This window comes from Lissotriton helveticus, chromosome 9, assembly GCF_964261635.1.
Source record: "Lissotriton helveticus chromosome 9, aLisHel1.1, whole genome shotgun sequence".
Taxonomy (NCBI): Eukaryota; Metazoa; Chordata; class Amphibia; order Caudata; family Salamandridae; genus Lissotriton; species Lissotriton helveticus.
The window spans coordinates 956,661,212-956,681,594 of NC_136070.1; the positions used below are offsets into that span (position 1 = coordinate 956,661,212).

The window sequence follows — 20,383 nt, forward strand, 5'->3', positions numbered from 1 at the left end:
TATTCAGGTCCCAATATTGTGGCCCTTTGATATTCTGCCTTTGATATTCCCTACCCACACCTCACTGAACATATACTAAGCACTGCACGTGACGTAAATAATATGAGTGAGTATATACATACTTCTATCTTCAAGGGTTCCGATGAACGGGGAGAGGTTGGAAGATTATTCGACCTGTAAGAAGATTTTTAATTACAGATTAGTAATTATAAATTCGTTCACATATGGTACACTGAGTTAATTAAATATTGTTTTAACCTGTGCAATCACATTTTAGTTCAATAGCTCAAACAGTTGCATATTTGTAACGAAATGAACCACACCTCAGATGGCGAGTACTACCCCAGCATCACAGGATCAGCACTGTTAAATGACTGCTGCAAATCCAATTTATTTCGCTTTGCTTTAAGTAACATTGACACATTTTAAAACACATTCCTTTTAATATTGTGTTTTCTTTGGATATGTATACAATCCTTGACTTCCAATTCATACAGTTTAAAAATGTAACTAAAATGATATTGGTCTTTTTTCTTTACCCAACTTGTGTTTTGTGGTACGATCACCTACTCAAGACATTATGAGAATTATATAACAAATAGATTTTCTTTTCTCATGGCTTGTTTTTGCTGAGTATCATTTTACCCATTAGCCAAGAAGAAGAGGAACATACTATGAAACATATGTTGGCAAAAGAAAAAAACAGCCTTTCTTTTGTGGTAAAAATTTGAAACTATATGAATTAGAAATCAAGGTTTTATATATATCTAACGGAGATATAATATATAAAATGATTGGATTTCGACAATTAGCCACCCACATAAATACACATGGCAGGGTCGACACAGAATTTTCCAAATTAGGAGATCAATACAATAAATACAAGAAAACAAATGTGAGAGTAACCCTTCAGAACAAAGGGAAGAGGGTTCTAAAAACCTACAAAAATGAAATGTCCTCTGTTATTGTTATTCTATTACTTAATTTCCTCTACACATACTCCACAACCACTCACGTACAATCAACCCAAACTCTAAATTCTGTATTTTGTAAAATAATTCACGATAGGGGAAATCTCAACAAGTTATTCCTATATACTGAATCCTTAACACATATACATGGTAATCCTTATCCTTCAGTTAGATTGTTGCTCTGTTGATGTTTAGTTTTGCAATTTTGCAATACAAACAGAGGACCTTGTATCACTTAGTACCTAATGCAAGTACATTCATAAATGGCACTGTTACAAAAATAACTTTAACTGTGAATCTCCACAAAAGCCTTTAAAAAGCAATACAATTAATTAAAAAACAATACAGGAAAACAAGTTGTCACAGATTAATGAAAACCAATACAAACAAACAAGTTGTTGATGCAGCGTTTAGGTGGACTCGTGTTGATTGACACCACCATCTTCAGGACAAGCTTATTTCATTAAAAAACACAATATTCTTCGTTCGATTGATTCTAAGGACCGTCTGGGTATATCCCCAATTTTTGGATGACAAAATACTTCGAGTGGGTGTAAATCACCAGGAGATTGATTTGCCAAGAATTCCTCTACTCTATTCCTTAATTTCTTATAATTTCAATCTATTCATATCAGCTCACACTATTTTCAATGAGCTGTAGTTGTCATAATTTCCTAAAATCGAGTTGTCAGGGCATCATTAGTTGCTGCACCCTTTAAGGTTTACCGACTATTTGAGGTATCAGTTATATTCCTCAGCCACAGTGTAGCATCTATATTCTCTCTTGATCGCAAATCACCCGCACTATGGTGATATACCCAGACGGTCCTTAGAATCAATCAAAAGAGGGAAAGAAATCATATTTCAAAAGGAAATGTCTTAGCTTTCGTTTGAATGGAGGTAAGAAGCTAATAATGCAGAAGGTTCGTGGAAGTAACATTTAGACTCTTGATGACAATTCAGGAAAAGATTAATTAAAAAGTATGATGTTTATTGAAATGTAAGAATTCAAGTTAAAGGGTGTCTGGGCTGTGTAGTTGATGCAGACCTCTTGAGATCTTCTGCTTCTTGGCCAAGCAGTGGGTGTACAGAGACACCATTGTTTGCAGTCTCAGTAGGGAGGTCATTAACTAACTGGACATTGAGAGTAGTTCATGGCTGAATACTTCTTTTGGTTTTGGGTACCTATCAATTCCTAAACCGAGGTTGGACCTTCTTAAATCTCCTATATCTCATGTACTTCAATAAACAGAATAACATTTGAACTAAGAAACTGCATGACTAGTGCCTAATGTGAGCTGGTGGCTGCAGGTAGGGGGCATAGGTACAGCAAGAGAGCGAAAAACACAAAAGAGGGAAAGAAGGAGGAGGAAGACGGAAAAACAATGACAAAGGGAGAGAAGCAGGGGATGAAAAAGAACCCACCGGAGTGCAGTCAAGAGAAATGAAGTGTCTGATGGTGATTTAAAGCGGTGTGAGGTACAAGTCCACCCTCAAGGTCGCCACCCACGCAGACAACACCCTCAACACCGCCGAACAACTGCACTTCCGGATCCACACCGACCCCAACACAACCCTCAGAGGAACACTCATCTACAGACCCCCCGGTCCCCGAGCTCAATTCAGCGACTCCATCGCCGACCTCGCCAGCACCCACGCACTAGCCTCCACGGACTACATCCTCCTCGGGGACCTGAATTTCCACCTCGAGAACAACAACTCCGCCAACTCCGCCACCCTGATCGACAACCTCGCCAACCTCAGCCTCAGACAACTCGTCACCGCACCCACCCACGCCGCTGGCCACACGCTGGACCCCGTCTTCTCAACAGGCACCGACGTCATTTTGGACCACAGTACCGAACTCCACTGGACCGACCACCGCTGCATCCATTTCACCTTCAATAAACCAACCACGCACCACCGCACCCAACAGCTACCTCGCCGCTGCTGGAGCAAAGTCACAGAAGAGCAGCTCATCGCCACCCTCGCCCAAAACCCACCCACCGACCCCACCAACCCAGACACTGCAGCCCGCAACCTCAGACAGTGGATCGACGACTGCGCCAACACCCTCGCCCCACTCAAGAAATCATCCAACAACCACGTCAGCAAGAGAGCCACCTGGTTCACCGACGAGCTGCAGACCTCCAGACGCACATGCCGGAAACTGGAGAAGATATGGCTCCATGAATGCACTTGGGACAACCACTCAGCCCACAAGGACGCCACCCGCAGACATCACCACCTCGTCAGATTAGCCAAGAGATCCTCCTTCAAAAACCGCCTGGATAACAACGCACACGACAGCAAAGAGCTTTTCAGCATCGTAAAGGAACTCACTAACCCCAGCGCCAACGACATACCGCTCTCACAAGAACTGTGCAAATCACTGGCCATCTTCTTCCACCGCAAGATCGCTGACATCCATGACAGCTTCAACACCATGACCGCCCCGACTACGCCAGACCCCACCTCCCCTATGAACACCACCAGCGCCAACCGCCTGACCTCCTGGTCCAACGTCAACGACGACGAGACACGCAAGGTCATGAACTCCATCCACTCAGGATCTCCGTCAGACCCGTGCCCACACCACGTATTCACCAAAGCAGACGCTGCCATTGCACCCCAACTACGGAAGGTCATCGACATCTCCTTCGAAACAGCGACATTCCCGGAAACCTGGAAACACGCCAAAATCAACACCCTCCTCAAGAAGCCCAAGTCGGACCCCAATGACCTCAAGAACTTCCGGCCCATCTCCCTGCTCCCGTTCCCGGCAAAGGTCATCGAGAAAATCGTCAACATGCAACTGGCCCGCCACCTGGAAGACAACAACATCTGGACCCGTCCCAGTCCGGGTTCAGACGAAACCACAGCACCGAGACAGCCCTCATCCCCGCCACAGACATCAGGCGCCAACAAAACAATGGCGAAACATCAGCCCTCATCCTCCTGGACCTGTCAGCCGCCTTCGACACGGTCTGCCATCGCACTCTAAAGACACGCCTCCTAGAAGCTGGAATCCAAGAGAAGGCCTTTGACTGGACCACGTCCTGCCTCTCCGGCAGAACCCAGAGCATCCGCCTCCCGCCCTTCCGATCCGAGGCCACCGACATCATCTGCGGCGTACCCCAGGGCTCATCCCTCAGCCCGACGCTGTTCAACGTCTACATGGCCCCCCTCGCACAAGTGGCCCGCCAACACGACCTCAATATCATCTCCTACGCTGACGACACCGAGCTCATCCTCTCCCTCACAAAGGACCCGCACACCGCCAAAACCAACCTCCATGAGGGAATGAAGGTCGTTGTCGACTGGATGAGGAACAGCAATCTGAAGCTGAACTCGGACAAGACAGAGGTACTCATCCTCGGACCCTCCCCCTCAGCTTGGGCCGACTCCTGGTGGCCGACCACACTGGGAACAGCACCGACACCCACCAACCATGCACGCAACCTAGGATTAATCCTCGACTCCTCCCTCTCCATGTCTAAACAGGTCAACGCCGTCTCCTCCTCCTGCTACAACACCCTCCGCATGCTCCGCAGGATCTACAAGTGGATCCCGACCAAAACAAGAAGAACGGTGACACAGGCCCTCGTCAGCAGCAGACTGGACTAGGGTAACACACTCTACGCAGGAATCCCAGCCAAACACCTACGACGACTACACCACATCCAAAACGCCTCCGCCCAACTTATCGTCAACGTCCCCCTCCGCAGCCACATCACCCCCCACCTGAGAGACCTACACTGGTTCCCCGTCGACAAGAGGATCACCTTCAAGCTCCTCCCCCACACAAAGCACTCCACAACGCCGGACTAGCCTACCTGAACAGCAGAGTCAGCTTCTACACCCCCACCCGCCAGCTCCGCTAGCCTCGCCCTCGCCGCTATTCCCCGCATCCAACGAACAACCTCCGGTGGCAGATCCTTCTCCTACCTCGCCGCCAAGACCTGGAACACCCTCCCTACCCACCTACGGCAGACCCAAGACCTACTCGCCTTCAGAAGACTCCTCAAGACCTGGCTCTTCGAGCAGTAGCGGCACCCCCTCCCCTCAGCGCCTTGAGACCCTCATGTAAGTAGCGTGCTTTACAAGTACTCTGATTGATTGATTGATTGATTGATTGATTGAGGTGAATCAATACTACGCACACAGCACTGGCTCCGGGCTTCTGAACAATACTTTGCGCCCTGCACATATTATTTTACAAATTAAGCACTGTGGAAGACATGAGTGATTACACACAATCAACTCTGAATCCAGCCATTGCTATATCCATTTACATAAATTGAAGGAAGGACAGTTAAAATAAAGCACAACACTTAAACCCAAAGGTCTCACCACCGCCTGGGACCAAAGTAAATCCTCAAATAGATTAAAGCAACAGAGAGAAGAGTGTGCCAATCCCAACAGCCCAGGTCCGGTTCTAGCCCCTAGATAATGCCAAACAACTTAATGAGAAGGCGAAATCAGGTTCTATTTCTGTGCAGTGGTCTTTGGTTTGGCAGGATGTGACGGTGTACTCCACTACTATGCTGCAGGGCTCATCGTTGAGCCCTACTCTGTTGTACTCTTTATGTGACCCCATTAGCCAGAAAATTATATATTTTGGCTTTGCAGTGGTGTGTTATGCAGATGACACCCAAATCGTGGTGTCAGTGGCCAGTAACCCAGATGACACTGCTTCCAGATTTCATGACTGTATGCTCCAGATAATGATCTGGATGTCCAACAATTTCCTGAAGTTAAATTCGGGCAAGACCAAAGTGCTACTGTTTGGTCGAAATTCATCTTTTTGGTCTTCCAGCTGGTGGCCACAAGATCTCGGAACACCTCCCACTCCTGTATCCAAGGTTAGGAATTTAGGAGTGCTTTTGGATTGTAATCTTTCCTTTGATGGGCATGTAAATGCAATTACCTCTTCATACTTTTCCATGAGAAAAATGCTTAGGAAAATCCTTCCTTTCATTCCATCAGATTTACACAAAAGTGTAGTTTCCACCCTAATCATATCTAAGATTGGTTATTGCAAGGCCTTATTTACTAACATCCAGCAAAGATGCTTACATAAACTACAAGTTCTTCAGAATGCCACTGTGTGCTTACTCTCCCAGCTTCACTGGCTTCCCATTAATAAACAGTTTTATTTCAAGGTCCTCTGCCTTGCCTTCAAGGCACTAAGGGCCATATGTATCAACATACCGTTTTGCGATTCCTAAATAGCGATTTTTAAGGAATCGCTATTTAGAAATCGCAAAATGGTATGTATGTAGGAAATCGCTTCTTTTTAGCGATTCATTAACATTCCTAAATTGCGATTAGCAAATTGCTAATCGCAAATTTCCCATTCATTTCTATGGGCCAGGAGGCCCATAGGAATGAAGGGGAAATTTGCGATTAGCAATTTGCTAATCGCGAATTGGGAATATTTTCAAGGGTGCAGGGGTGTAACAAGAACACCCTGCTGCACCCCTGAAAATTACATTTGTGGGCATATGGTGCACGTACATGCCCTATGGGCATGTATGTGCGTCATATGGCACCTTTGGATTTAAAAAAAATTGCTTTTTGAAAAGAATTCGCAACTTACCACCAACTAGAAGTTGGTGGTAATTTGCGAATCCTTATGGGCATTTTTTAAATGATTTTTCTTTGATACATTGCATTTAAGGAATCGCAAAATTTGCGATTCCTTAAGTGCAATCGCAAAATAAGGAATGGCAAATTTTGCGATTCCTTATTTTGCAGCCAAAATGTTTCATACATACCATTTAGCAAATTAGCATTCTCAAAGGCCGAAATTCTTTGAATTTCGGCCTTTGCGAATGCTAATTTGCTTGATACATATGGCCCCTAAATGATCAGATCACTTAGCAGATTACTTAGATCATCTGCAGCTCACAACCTGGTGGTGGTAAACAGCCTTTACTTCGCATGCTAAACAACGCATGCCATTACAACGCGGTTGTTACAACGACGGCATTGTTATTTCACATACCGTTACAAAGCAAGTCAGAAAAACGACTTGCGTTAGGGGAAAGAAGGTGTGGGATTTAAAATCCAACACCTTTCCTAGTGGCTGCACAGACTGGAGTTGGAATAGTAAATTTTACTATTCCAACATCCAGGAGACAGACAGGCACATGGCAGGTTCCCCAGTGACCAAATGAGCGAGATTCTGATGTCTAGTTCTCCCCAGTGGCTTCATGAGGGCCAAAGTCCATCAACATGAAATTGGAGTACCGTCCGGAGCATATTCCCTTCATTTTTTGTCCTATAGAACAAGGAAACAAGATTTCTCATTGGCTTCTTCTAAGGGCGGGAAGAAATCCAAATTTTCTTGGGCTTCTTTAAAGGCTCAGCCTATATATAGAGGTTTTAGGTTCAAGGGTCTGGGACAGTATCAATCAGTCTTTATATTATTTCTTCTTTCACTGTGAACCCCCTTGTGGCAAGAAAAAACAGTGTGGATACGTGTAACGTTTCGAAGAACTACGCATCACTCAAGTTCACGTCGGTACATAGTTTTTAATTAAGCACCTCCAACCCCCGCATTCCATGTTCCTCTCTCCATGCAACCAACTACCTCAGGGTCTTCTTAAGCCAGATATCCCAATAACATTGGGTGATTAAGTTCTAAACCCCCTTTATGCATTCTTTTGTCACATCTGTGCTGAGTATTTGGAACATGAGTAGCTTCACAAAGTCTGCATCTTGCTTGTTTGGGGAATGACATAAAAATCCGGGCTTCCTAACAATGGGGTTACACTCCTCTGTAACTCCTCTATGATACACTCCTAATATTTTCATTAATGGTAAAACGTTGTTCTAGAAATCCTCAAAAGAAAAAGACAATGTTTTGTCATTTGATATGTGCTGTTTCAACTTTTTAAGGAAAATGCAGTCTTCAAGACATAAGAGGCCTGATTCACAAAGCTAAATGTGGTCCTATCCTTCATTTATAACCAAATAAACCTTTTTGATGTCTACCAGGAATTCGCAAAGAGATTCCTGGTAGGAGTAGATGCATTTATGAGTGTGAGTTTCTCTGCCACAAATGCAGAGGAGACATGGTTTGCATTGGAAGTCTGGGTTGTGCACAGACATGTACGTTTGTGGGTTATTCCTAAACTTCTCTTTGACTTCTCTTTTGTACTGATATCATACAACCTTTGACCACTCTGACATCACAGTAACCGCTCCGAGATCCTATTGATAACACAGCAGTATCACTAATGTTAACTAAACCGACCATAAATGTAACTGAGAGCGTTGGAGCTTGAGGACAGACATTGCCACAGGTTATAGGATATAGGATGTCTTGAGATGTCTTGTCTTGAGATGAAGACTGCCATCTTACCTCCACACCAGCTTCCCACACTAGGCTCGCAAGAGGCAGCACTAGGGCAACTTATGGCAACTTATGGCACTAAAGATGACATTACTCTGGCGCCTCTACCCGCGTGCAGGCTTAGGTGTCAGGAGTGGGACTTTGGGTGAGAGCAGCCACTTTACATCATATATATTTACATCATATATAATCTGTTTCAGCCTCTGGAGGAACAATTCTTTTTTTTCCTCAAACCACCATAGTTTGCAAAGTCTAGCCAGCCAATGGACCCGTACCGCCCCAGGCTGTTTACAATATTTTAATAGTCCTGCAAGCCAGCCCACCCAGTTTCCTGGTTGCTAGTTCTACGTAGGTGTAATCATAGGACTCCAATATTTTTTAAGTTCTGATGGTACCATTTCAATTAAAAAAATCATCCCATATCTCAGAGTGTGCACTGTTTGAAGTCCTATGTCCATTTTGCAAATTAATTTTACCACCTGGAGCCATTCCATGCCTAGCAGCGGTACAGCGTCTGTCCATTTCTTACATATTTCTCTCCTGACGAGAAGAATCAAGTAAAACAATAAAGCCTGCCTTTTCATCGATAAGGGCAATACCGGGTCCTCCTCCACCCCCATCATAACCAACATTAAAGACATTTTTATGTTGGAGCAGAGAATTTCATTTATTACTTTCTCCACAAACATCCAATAATCCTGAATTGAGGGGCATTCAAAGAACATATGCAGATCGTCCACACTCAGCATTCCACATCTATGGCATCTTGAGGCTACTGCTGTTTCGAATTTAGCCAGTTTTGTCGGTGTCCAATATAATCTATTAGCTGTAACGAAGTGGTTCCTTTTCAAATGTGCTGGCTTAACCACTTTATACAGTAATTTAAAAGAAAGTTGCCACATTCGCTGTGGTTTTGTCAGCTGAATATCACCTGCCCAGATCTCATATGGTGCTTTCAGCTTCTTTTCTTCTGATATCAACAAGGTCTGCCTTTCGAGGCCTCATTCTGTATTTCCTTTTCAAAATCCCAGGTGCCTCCTCCGATCTCTCCCCTGTTTGCCTCCCCCCAGGATAACAACTGTAAGTATTTAAACCTTGAGAGGGACCTTCCTGACTTAGCTGTCAAGATTTCCCATGGGACCACCTCTTTCAACACCATAAGATCTCCCCATCGGTCAATCCCTGCTCTCTTTAGAGGAATGCTTAGCTGATCCTGCAAACACTCAGCGTGCCTGGTGAGTTCCATATTGGTGCTCCATCTGAGTAATACCCCATTCCCTGTATTTTTCTTATCCCTACCCAAAGGATAAGTGCTGCCTTTAGTGTCTTCAGTCTGATTTTTTAAAGTATTTTTTTGCACCAAATTTATAAAGAAACCCTTTCCTGCCCCACTCCTTAACCATTTCCTTCAACAACCCACCCCATACCATGGAACCCGGTGTTCCTAGGAGAACTCTACAGTTTTAAAACTGAAATACAGTGCAGTATAACCTTACGTCCGGGATTGCCAGCCCCACTTCTGCTCATTTTTGTCGCATCCGTGCTCCCCTAGCAGCCCAAACAAAACTGCCAAATTTGCCCTGTATTATATCTATCATCCCATAGGGAAAGCAAGAGGAATTCTATTAAAAGGAATGTCAGCTTAGGAAGCAGCACCATTTTTATTAGGTTTACTTTACCATATATTGAAAGTGGGAGATTCTTCCATCTAGAGAGTGTTTTTTCTATGTCTTTCATTACCCTTTCCAAATTGTTCTGGGGGATTTTTTTCTAACACATTTATGATACTTATTCCGAGATATCTAATCTCCCCCTGAATGTTTTCCCTCCAATCAGGAACATTCCAACTCATTATCCCTGTTTTTTCGTTCTTTACTAGATATCAAGAAAAAGCTCCATATTCTTTCGCTAAAATCTCCACCCTGGGAATTGTGACAGCCAAGTCTGCTGTGTATATTATAAGGTCATCCACATATGGTGCGATTTTCTTTTCATATGTGCCTGCCTTAAAGGCAATGACCTGTTCATCCTGACAGAGCATCTGGGCGAAAGGTTCGATATATATATCGAACAATAGTGGAGATATGGGACACCCCTGCCTCGTTCCTCTTAGTATCGAGAAGCTCTTCGTAAGCACACCGTTTAGGAGAATCCTAGCTGTCGATAGTTGGTATAGGGCCTTAAGCGTTGTTAGAAAAAAGGGCCCAAACCCCACAATTTCCAACACTGCCCATAAATAGTCCCAGCACACACGATCAAAAGCCTTGGCGGCTTCCACAGTGACCGCCGCCAAGGGTATCGACCTTGATGTAGCTATGTCAATACAGCCAATGAACTGCTGAGTCAGCTCTTGCAACTGCCTCCCGGGTATAAAGCCCTTCTGGTCTTCGTGTATGAGCTGTGGGGCGATTCTAGCCATCCTCCCTGCTAAAATGCTGACAAAGATCTTATAGTCTGCATTCAGCAGGGATATTAGTCGATGCGATTCTGCCTTTACAGGATCCTTAGCTGGCTTCAATATCAGGACAATAGTTGCCTCTCTCCATGATTCTGGAACCTGTGTCCCCCCCCCTTATATATCAAATTAAACAGATCTTCCCACACAGGCAAAACATCCTCCATCAGAATTTTATAAACTTCTGACGGGATGGCATCTATTCCAGCAGCCTTTCCATTCTTTACTCTTTTAATTGCTCCTCTAAGCTCTTCCTGTGTTATTGGAACTTCCATCATTTTTTTCCCATCCTCATTAAGTACCGGAAGACCTATTGTGCTGAGCCAGCTCTTTAATTTTAGAGAATCTGGGATAGTGTCCTCCTTTTATAATTGAGAAAATAATGACACAACATGTTCCTGCATAGCCTCCCAACTGTCAAGCACCTCCCCTTGATTTTCTGAAAGCTCCTTAATCTCATTCCTAGTTCTTTCCACTCTAGCCTTCCAGGCCAGTAATGCCCCCGCTTTTTCTCCGTACTCAAATTCCTTTTCGTTCGCAGCTTGCCATTTCGCTTTGCACTTTGCCTCCACCGTGATTTTGAATGTTAATCGAGTCTCCTCTAGCCTTATTTCAAGTCTCTCCCTTCCCTCTCACACATTTATGGAATGCAAAGCTTTCTCCAAAGTTCCAACTTCTTTTTCAATTTTTGTTAATTCTATTCTTTCTTTTCTACTTTTTGCACACGCTAGACTTTTCAGAACTCTGCGAAGATAGGCCTTAGAGGCATCCCAGACTATCCCTGGGGAGGCAGAATCTGGAGGAACAATGGGTCAGAATTACAGAAGATAATTATGCTTCAGCAAACTCCATTACCTTTTATTCATTGTCCGGTCTTTGCAGCCTTTGAGTCAAGCAATCACAATCAGGTCTAGGGGTACTATAGGAGGGCAAGCGCCACCATCTTCTGCCCCTAACAACTCATATGATGGCCATGACCTGGACAAATATCTTGATCAGTACCATTTTTAAAAAACTGAACATTATTTCAAAAGTTTGAATGCTAAGTCACACAAATGGTCATTGCCGGTCTCTCAAGTCAGACCAGTTGATAGCTATAAAGTGCTAATTATTGTCTCTGCATTTAATTCTTCTGCTGGCTCAAAGCTGGCCCCAAAATTAAGAGCAAACAAATCTATATGACACCCAACCAAATGTTCATTTAGACCAAACTGAACCCTACATTCCCCTTTCACGTCACAGTTCTGATCTTTGAAGTTGAAATAGGGCAGTCCCATTGATACTACTCCAACCCTCAAACATAAAGCTGTTCAAGCAGTTATTCCTCATCCACTACAAAATCTACTTTTGTCAGGCTGGGCTTACACCTGGGCACAGCATCAAGTTGGTTCTCCTTGTCGCCCTGGCCGGCCATTGAGGAGAAGTGGGCTATGGCAGTGTCAGTACTCTGATTCGCCTTGTTATGTTGGAGGGGTCTGATACTATCTTTACTCTCCAACTGTACACAGTCTTCCCGGAATACATAATGTGTGTAATTGTAAAACACACATTTCCCCTAAAGGGCATCAGTTGCTAAAATAATAGATGTTTACTGTTACCCATCTCCATGGTAGGCATGCCCTGGATATTGGAAGGATGAAAGTGGCCTTACGGCTAGAGCGGTCGACCTTGATGCTGGGGAACCTGGTTCGGGTCTCGGCAGCGATGCTCAACATCCTGTGATTCTGGGCAAATCACTTCATCTCCCAGTGCCTAACAACAAAAAATGTGTCAGTGTGTAACGCAGCTGGTGCTCATGTAAAGCGCTCTCATACCTTTGGGTCAAATTTGCCCTATATAAAACTCTGGGGAAAAAAAGTCTGAGTGGACACATCTGGATTTGTGTATCTGCCACTCTGAGGTCCAACACAGATCCCTGTAGTGATTGCATTAGTCCACTGGACCCTCAGTCACAGCCGCCAGAGCTTTTTAGTTATCTCAACCTTGTCATTTCATCTCAACTGGTTAAGGAAGGTGATGCTATTCCTGAGTAAGAAAGGAAAAAGACTAGCTCTAAAGGCAACTATTAGTTCTCACCTAGACTATGCTTACACTTTATATCTAGGGTCTCCTAAATTTCACTTACAACAGATCCAGGTGAATCAACAGCAAGCATATCACATGAACATCCGTTCCTTGCACTTCAGCCATGCTAAGACAATCTTAGCTTTACTGGTTCCCAAGCAAAGACCTCAACTCTATTAAGGCATGGTGCACAAGTCCAGCTATCATATGATATGGTCATGCTCCTGGTTTTACTGCCAAAAGACTATGGGCCAGATGTAGGTCGCCAATTACTGGTCGGTAAAGGCCGATTTCGGCCATTACCGACCGGTAATTGGTTCTTGAAATGTAGGGGGCCCGAATTTTACAGAATCTGTAAATTTACCGATTCGGTAAATTTACCGATTCGGTAAAATACCGACTCGGTATATTCACCGAATCGGTAATTCCAGATGTAGGTGGCACTTAAAATAGTGCCACAGGCCCTTAAGAATTCGTTATTTACCATGAAATACTATCTCATGGCAAATAACGAATTCCTGTGTACATGTGCATGTACACCTGTGCCATGTGGCACACATACATGCCCTAAGGGCATGTATGTGTGTCACATTGCACACAAGCCAGAATCAGGGGTACAACAGGGTGTCAAAGTGACACCCTGTCCCCCTTGTAAATTCGGTTATTTTACCGAATCGGTATTTACCGATTCGGTAATTGACATTGATTCCAATGGGCCTCAAGGCCCATAGGAATCAATGGCAATTACCGAATCGGTAAATACCGATTCGGTAATTACCGAATCTTACAGATTCGGTAATTGATTCGGTAAATATACCTACATCCCGATTGCCAGTTCTTAAATACCGAATCGGTATGATTCGGTATTTAAGAATCGGTAATCGGGGATTACCTACATCGGGCCCTATGTTTCATGTAGGTTAAAATCGTCCTCTGTCTTACAGTTGACCATTGCCAGGTCTTGCTTGGGTGATAATTGATTCCTCACTCTAGCTCCAATGAAATGGATGTCACTATGATATTTTAATGTTCTATCACTATCTTTATTGAGTCCTTAATACATTAGTGGTGAATGTTAGCTACTTACATGTCTTCCTGCTTTGCTGCCGCAAACCACTGCAGTGAAATCATTTTTGGTATACGAGCACTCAAAAAAGGTAAATAACACGACACCACTGAATAAGCAAGATTTTGCATACTGATATTGAAATAGGGCAGTAGTTGTTTAAGTCCCTAATGCTGGATTTTGCAAGGTTCCACAAAACATTAGAATCCTGAAAACAAGCACCCAGAACCTTATAATAATGTTATTATTGAGCTTAATATTATTTCCTGCAAAACCTAAAAATCATGAACGTATTAAAAATTTAATTTGAGAATTTGGGGATGAAGGATCATTTACCCATTTAATGATTGAGAGTTTCAATGTGTCTTTTTGAATATAAACATTTTGCACAGTTTGAATCCCACTCCCTAATTATCCCATCTTAAAAATGCTTGGCTCATAGAAATATGCTCAAATCCACAACAAAGATGTGCTTAATTTGTGCCAGTGTTTGCAGGTCAACACCAGCACTTATGTCTGAATGTATACCACATGGTGGCGCTGTCTGTCTGTTGTTCAGTAGATCTCCTTCAGCAGTAATTTAAAACTTTAATATACAGTAAAATAACAATACCTCATGCAGTCCATTCTTACAGCTTTGGTGACAATGAATAATTCAAATAGTCACATTTGTCGATATATGATGATTAGTAGGTAGAGGTGGCACTGCATTTGGCAGTACTGGCAGGATGTGCAAGCTGCAATAGCCTCCCATGGCACTTATTTTTTACTTGTTTTTTTCAATTTTATTTTTTTAATACAAATTACGCACTGCTGCTAATCAATTTGAAAATCCAAATGAGCTTATATTTAGGCCCTTCACAGACAACTCAGGCGTTATTGAAGTGTGGAAAATTTAATGACTATGTTCCCCAAGGTATTATACAAATTCCGGTTGATCCTCTTTAAAATAGAGGGGAAAATTATTAACCCCTTCGATGCGGATGACAAAGCCAGCTCGTCATGGGCGTTACCTGCGCTACGCGCATGACGAGCTGGCTTTGTCATGTAACGTGCGTTTTTCGAATTTTCAGCGTGCAGCGGGAAAACCCGCTAGCGCGCATGCGGTTAAAGAAATAGAATCCATCTTTATGAATTTCTTGTGGCAATATGGAAAGGTTAGAAGATCCATGAAATATATGTCTTTGCCTCAGGAAAGGGTGGGCTTGGGACTGCCAAACCTCAGATACTATCACTGGTGTTGTCTTTTTACGCAGATGGCTATATTATTCGATCCCGTGGGAAATAGTGTAAACTCCCCGAGCAGACAAGATGTTATCCCATCTATTTTTGAACTGCTGCTTGGCAGTGAGGCTACCGGGGTATTATTAAGGAAAACAGAAAGAAGCTATTTTAATAAATCGAGATACAAGACACTTGAAGGGATATGGGGGGTCTGGGCAGCAGCTCAGAACGCTCTGGCAATCTCTAAATATAATCACCACACCCCACTTTGGAACTCGGGCCTCTTTCCTAACCTAAGTAATGATGGGTCTTGGAGACACTGGGAGCGACAGGGTATCCTGACACTGGGGCAAGTTATGGTCTGGGATGAGTGTAGAACTCTGGAAGACCTGAGACAAAGGCACTCCCTCCAGGGTAGCCAAGATTACAAATATGCTCAGGTGGTCAGTACAATCAAATCAACAAGGCCTCGTATCATCTTACGGGAGAGGTGTAACATACTGGATTATCTGAAGGGGGTGAACCTAGAATCAACGGAGTGTACAGGCTGTTTGTGGAGAAATCCCAGGACGATATGGGCAAAACTGAGGCAGCCTGGGCTTTAAAATTGGAGGATCCGAACATTGACTTAGACAGAGCCCTTATAATGGATGGAAGATTCCTACGCTCCTCCAATTTAAGAGCTCAGCACTTCAAAACATTATTTAACTTGTATTATACTCCCTCCAAGCTCTATGATTGGGGTAAGAGGGAGAACAGCAACTGTCCCAGATGCTGTAAAGGTCCGGCTGATATTATCCATATGTTTTATCAGTGCGAGAAACTTGGATCAATTAAAACAGAGATTGAAGCATTCTGGGCGGGGTTGCTGGATACTAAGATAACTTTGTCTCCAACACTCATGATCATAGGATGCGAAAGTAAATTGAAATTAAATATTGAGACTGAAGAATTAGTCTTTATCTCTACAGCTGTACTTAGAATATTAATTTCAGCAGCCTGGAAAGACACTGAGGCCCCAACCTTCCAAATGTGGATGTCCAGACTATTAGGAATACATAATGTGGAGGCGGCTCTGTATGAACTTAAGGGTAAAACATTAAGAGAAGTGGGGATGAAGATCTGGGCACCAGTGGCTGCCTGGCGGGCTAGCAGATTGTAGTAAGCTCATTGGGTCCTCAGGACCATTATAATAATCTTAACTGTCATTCTCCTTTTTTTTTTTTTTCATCTCCTTTTGGTTTGTGGCAGCCGCCTTAATATTTATAATATTCATATTAACAACATTAACTATTTGATTATATAAAAGAATAAATTCAATTAGATACTAAGCTATATAATCCGATAATCGATCTGTGTATTACCTTTGTATTGTAAATTTAGGCGGATTGTTTATATTGTATCTTATCTCTTTCATTTAAATCATGGATATTGTTTTTTTTTTCATTATGCCTCATGAATTCTCAATAAAAATAAAAAAAATAAAAATAAAAAGAATAATTCAAATAGTCACATTTGGCGATATATGATGATTAGTAGGTAGAGGTGGCACTGCATTTGGCAGTACTGGCGGGATGTGCAAGCTGCAATGGCCTCCCATGGCACTTATTTTTTACTTGTTTTTTTCAATTTTATTTTTTTAATACAAATTACGCACTGCTGCTAATCAATTTGAAAATCCAAATGAGCTTATATTTAGGCCCTTCACAGACAACTCAGGCGTTATTGAAGTGTGGAAGAATGAATATTAAAATAGTTTAGGGAAAACAAAGCGTCATTTCTTGAGGCAAAATTTGTGGGTGGTCTAAAAACAGTGTAATACGGAATCTTCCTTCAATGGCTTATCCAGCAAGCACAAATGTGACATAAATTAGTTACAGATAGAGTATAATGCCGAAGGGTGCTTGGTTGAAAGACAAAAAATATCAGGCATTATCGAGTTGATGTTTGCCACATTCTTACCACACACATCTGTGACATCATAAATCACATATGTGATGAGATGGTTTATCTAGCCAGAAATGCACCCAAAAGAACACCACCAAACTTTACTTAGACACATACTCATGTCGATCACAAGTTTACCCAGCAACCACTAACTCAATGCACAGTGCATCATTTGGGTTCAGTGATATGAAGAGCTAATGCAGATAGTTCACCCTGTAATCGGGTGTGCAGTTACCACTAAGGCTACAATCTGTCTGAAGTGAACATTGAAAATATTGCCCATTAAGCTTATAAACTGTTTGTAAGCAATATTTCTAAACACATTCCCTCTAGAAAGGCATTATCCCTCAAAGCATCAGAGACTACATACTAGCCCTACTTAAACACTTTGGATCAGATTCACAAATGCATTCATGAGTACAGGAAGCAGTAGAACAGCAGTGTTTTATGTACTCTTACATACGGATATGAAACGGGCTGAAACATCTACCTCTCTCTTAGAAAAAGTGCATAGAGGGTACAATCTTTTCTATTTATACTAATTGGGTATACTAAAATGGTATTCCCATTTTAGATGATTTGGGACCGACTCACAAATCCAATGTGTGAGTAAGAGTAACGAGTACTGCTTTACATACTCCAAAATGCCTTTGTGAATATACCCCTTTTAGTCATACTCGGTTTTCTTTGTGATTGTATGTATGAGTACATTAGTAAAGCCTGCTTCACCTTTGAGAGACCACAAGATTTTTACAAATTCATAAAATTCAGATCTCAGTCAACCGGTTTAGGCAGCCCTGTTACCTATGAAAGTTTGTAACACATGTGCTAGGATTTATAACAGATTTTTTTTAGGTTTCCAAAAGCCGTACAGAGTATACACCAATAGGTTGAGCCCACTGTCCTCTGAACAATTAACATGCGGCAAACAAGCCTCCTAGAGCAAAGGAAAGCAGTCTTCTTTTTTAATGTCTTTCCCCTTCCCAACCACATTAGAGGGTCGGCAAAAGACTGACGAAAAAATCCTTGGTGTCCCCTAGACCTCTTTTTCTCTCTTGGAGGAACCAGCTTAGTTCTAGAAGGGATACCCAAGTGTTTGTAGATACATTTAATAGGGAGGACATATCCCCTCCAACCTCCTTTATGAGGACCTCTCTACCCTTCAAGGGCCCTCGTCCGGGTCCCTTACCTTGTGAACGAGTTCTTTTTTAGTGGACCTGGTCTCACCTTGAGCTGAGCAGTGGATCTGACATGGGTTCTGCCTTCACAAAGGTAAGCATCCTAAATCTAGAAGAGATAAACAAAGCGTTAAGCAAAGTTGCATCGGTGTACCTGATAGTAATTGGAAAATACAGATAAATTGATACATTTTTTTACACAATATATTCTTCGGGAACAGACAAATTACATGGATTAGTCACTACTTTGCATACTTTTGATTTTAACAATTCGTTCAAGCAGCTCCAGAGGAAGGATTATCAGAGCCCCGGGCAGAATATTGTTTTGTTTTGGGACGCTCTCTTTCTAGTAGCAGCAAGATCTGATTTGAGGCCATTTTTATACTCCAGCACCCTCTTGTGGCCATTTACATTGGTGCTGTAAAGCAGCAACAAGCAATGGCCTTAACATAGCACTGCCCTGCTTTATAACATATTTACAACAAGGGGTGGTGATGGACAGAGTCTCTGAATTAAGCAGAATACTCTCACCCAGTCAAGAGATCAGGGCTAGATCCAACACCGTTTTTTAGCTCATTGCACCATCCCAGTTTCAGAACCTGGCTGTATGCAAATTAGTCTGTCCCTGGCCCAGTGCATCATGGGAACAGGGCAGACCAGACTACAAAAGCCAATTCTTACACTGGGAAGGAAACAAGCTTCCGGGGACCGGTTTCTGGCATTTCAGCCGTCTTCGGCCCGGCTTGCTTGAATCCTGATGGTGCAATGAGCAAGGGACTCACATCTGAGTATACCCTTCCACGCTTAGGGTGGACAAAATTATTTACAACAAGGAGTGGTGATGGACAGAGTCTCTGAATTAAGCAGAATACTCTCACCCAGTCAAGAGATCAGGGCTAGATCCAACACCGTTTTTTAGCTCATTGCACCATCCCAGTTTCAGAACCTGGCTGTATGCAAATTAGTCTGTCCCTGGCCCAGTGCATCATGGGAACAGGGCAGACCAGACTACAAAAGCCAATTCTTACACTGGGAAGGAAACAAGCTTCCGGGGACCGGTTTCTGGCATTTCAGCCGTCTTCGGCCCGGCTTGCTTGAATCCTGATGGTGCAATGAGCAAGGGACTCACATCTGAGTATACCCCTCCACGCTTAGGGTGGGCAAAATTATTTACAACAAGGGGTGGTGATGGACAGAGTCTCTGAATTAAGCAGAATACTCTCACCCAGTCAAGAGATCAGGGCTAGATCCAACACCGTTTTTTAGCTCATTGCACCATCCCAGTTTCAGAACCTGGCTGTATGCAAATTAGTCTGTCCCTGGCCCAGTGCATCATGGGAACAGGGCAGACCAGACTACAAAAGCCGATTCTTACACTGGGAAGGAAACAAGCTTCCGGGGACCGGTTTCTGGCATTTCAGCCGTCTTCGGCCCGGCTTGCTTGAATCCTGATGGTGCAATGAGCAAGGGACTCACATCTGAGTATACCCTTCCACGCTTAGGGTGGACAAAATTATTTACAACAAGGGGTGGTGATGGACAGAGTCTCTGAATTAAGCAGAATACTCTCACCCAGTCAAGAGATCAGGGCTAGATCCAACACCGTTTTTTAGCTCATTGCACCATCCCAGTTTCAGAACCTGGCTGTATGCAAATTAGTCTGTCCCTGGCCCAGTGCATCATGGGAACAGGGCAGACCAGACTACAAAAGCCAATTCTTACACTGGGAAGGAAACAAGCTTCCGGGGACCGGTTTCTGGCATTTCAGCCGTCTTCGGCCCGGCTTGCTTGAATCCTGATGGTGCAATGAGCAAGGGACTCACATCTGAGTATACCCTTCCACGCTTAGGGTGGACAAAATTATTTACAACAAGGGGTTATAACATAAGAACATGATTCTTGGCCACTGAAACATAATATTTCTTGAACTAATAAATGTACTGAAAGGTTGTTCTTTTTGTAAGTGGGATGCATGTAAGACTTATTGAGTTTGTTAAACATAGTTTAGTTTTAGGAGGTGCTACGGCTACTCTGTATGTCTGATTAAAGCCTCTGATCAGGTAAATTCTGATCCCGTTGCGAACATTAATTTTGGGCATGGATCAAAATACCATG

The 20,383-nt window shown here is 43.2% G+C and overlaps 1 protein-coding gene across 5 annotated transcripts in view; it reads right to left on the reverse strand.

Annotated features, from left to right (window-relative positions):
* Positions 1-20,383, reverse strand: part of LOC144782081 (cadherin-related family member 4-like) — a 359,291-nt gene that overhangs the window by 32,615 nt on the left and 306,293 nt on the right. For all 5 annotated transcript variants that reach the window (XM_078661234.1, XM_078661232.1, XM_078661231.1 and 2 more), the window contains 2 exons: positions 18,318-18,377; positions 123-174 (listed from right to left, as the gene is read on the reverse strand). In XM_078661234.1, coding sequence (XP_078517360.1) covers positions 123-174; positions 18,318-18,377 — 112 coding nt within the window. Of the gene's footprint in view, positions 1-122; positions 175-18,317; positions 18,378-20,383 lie in introns of those variants that run through there.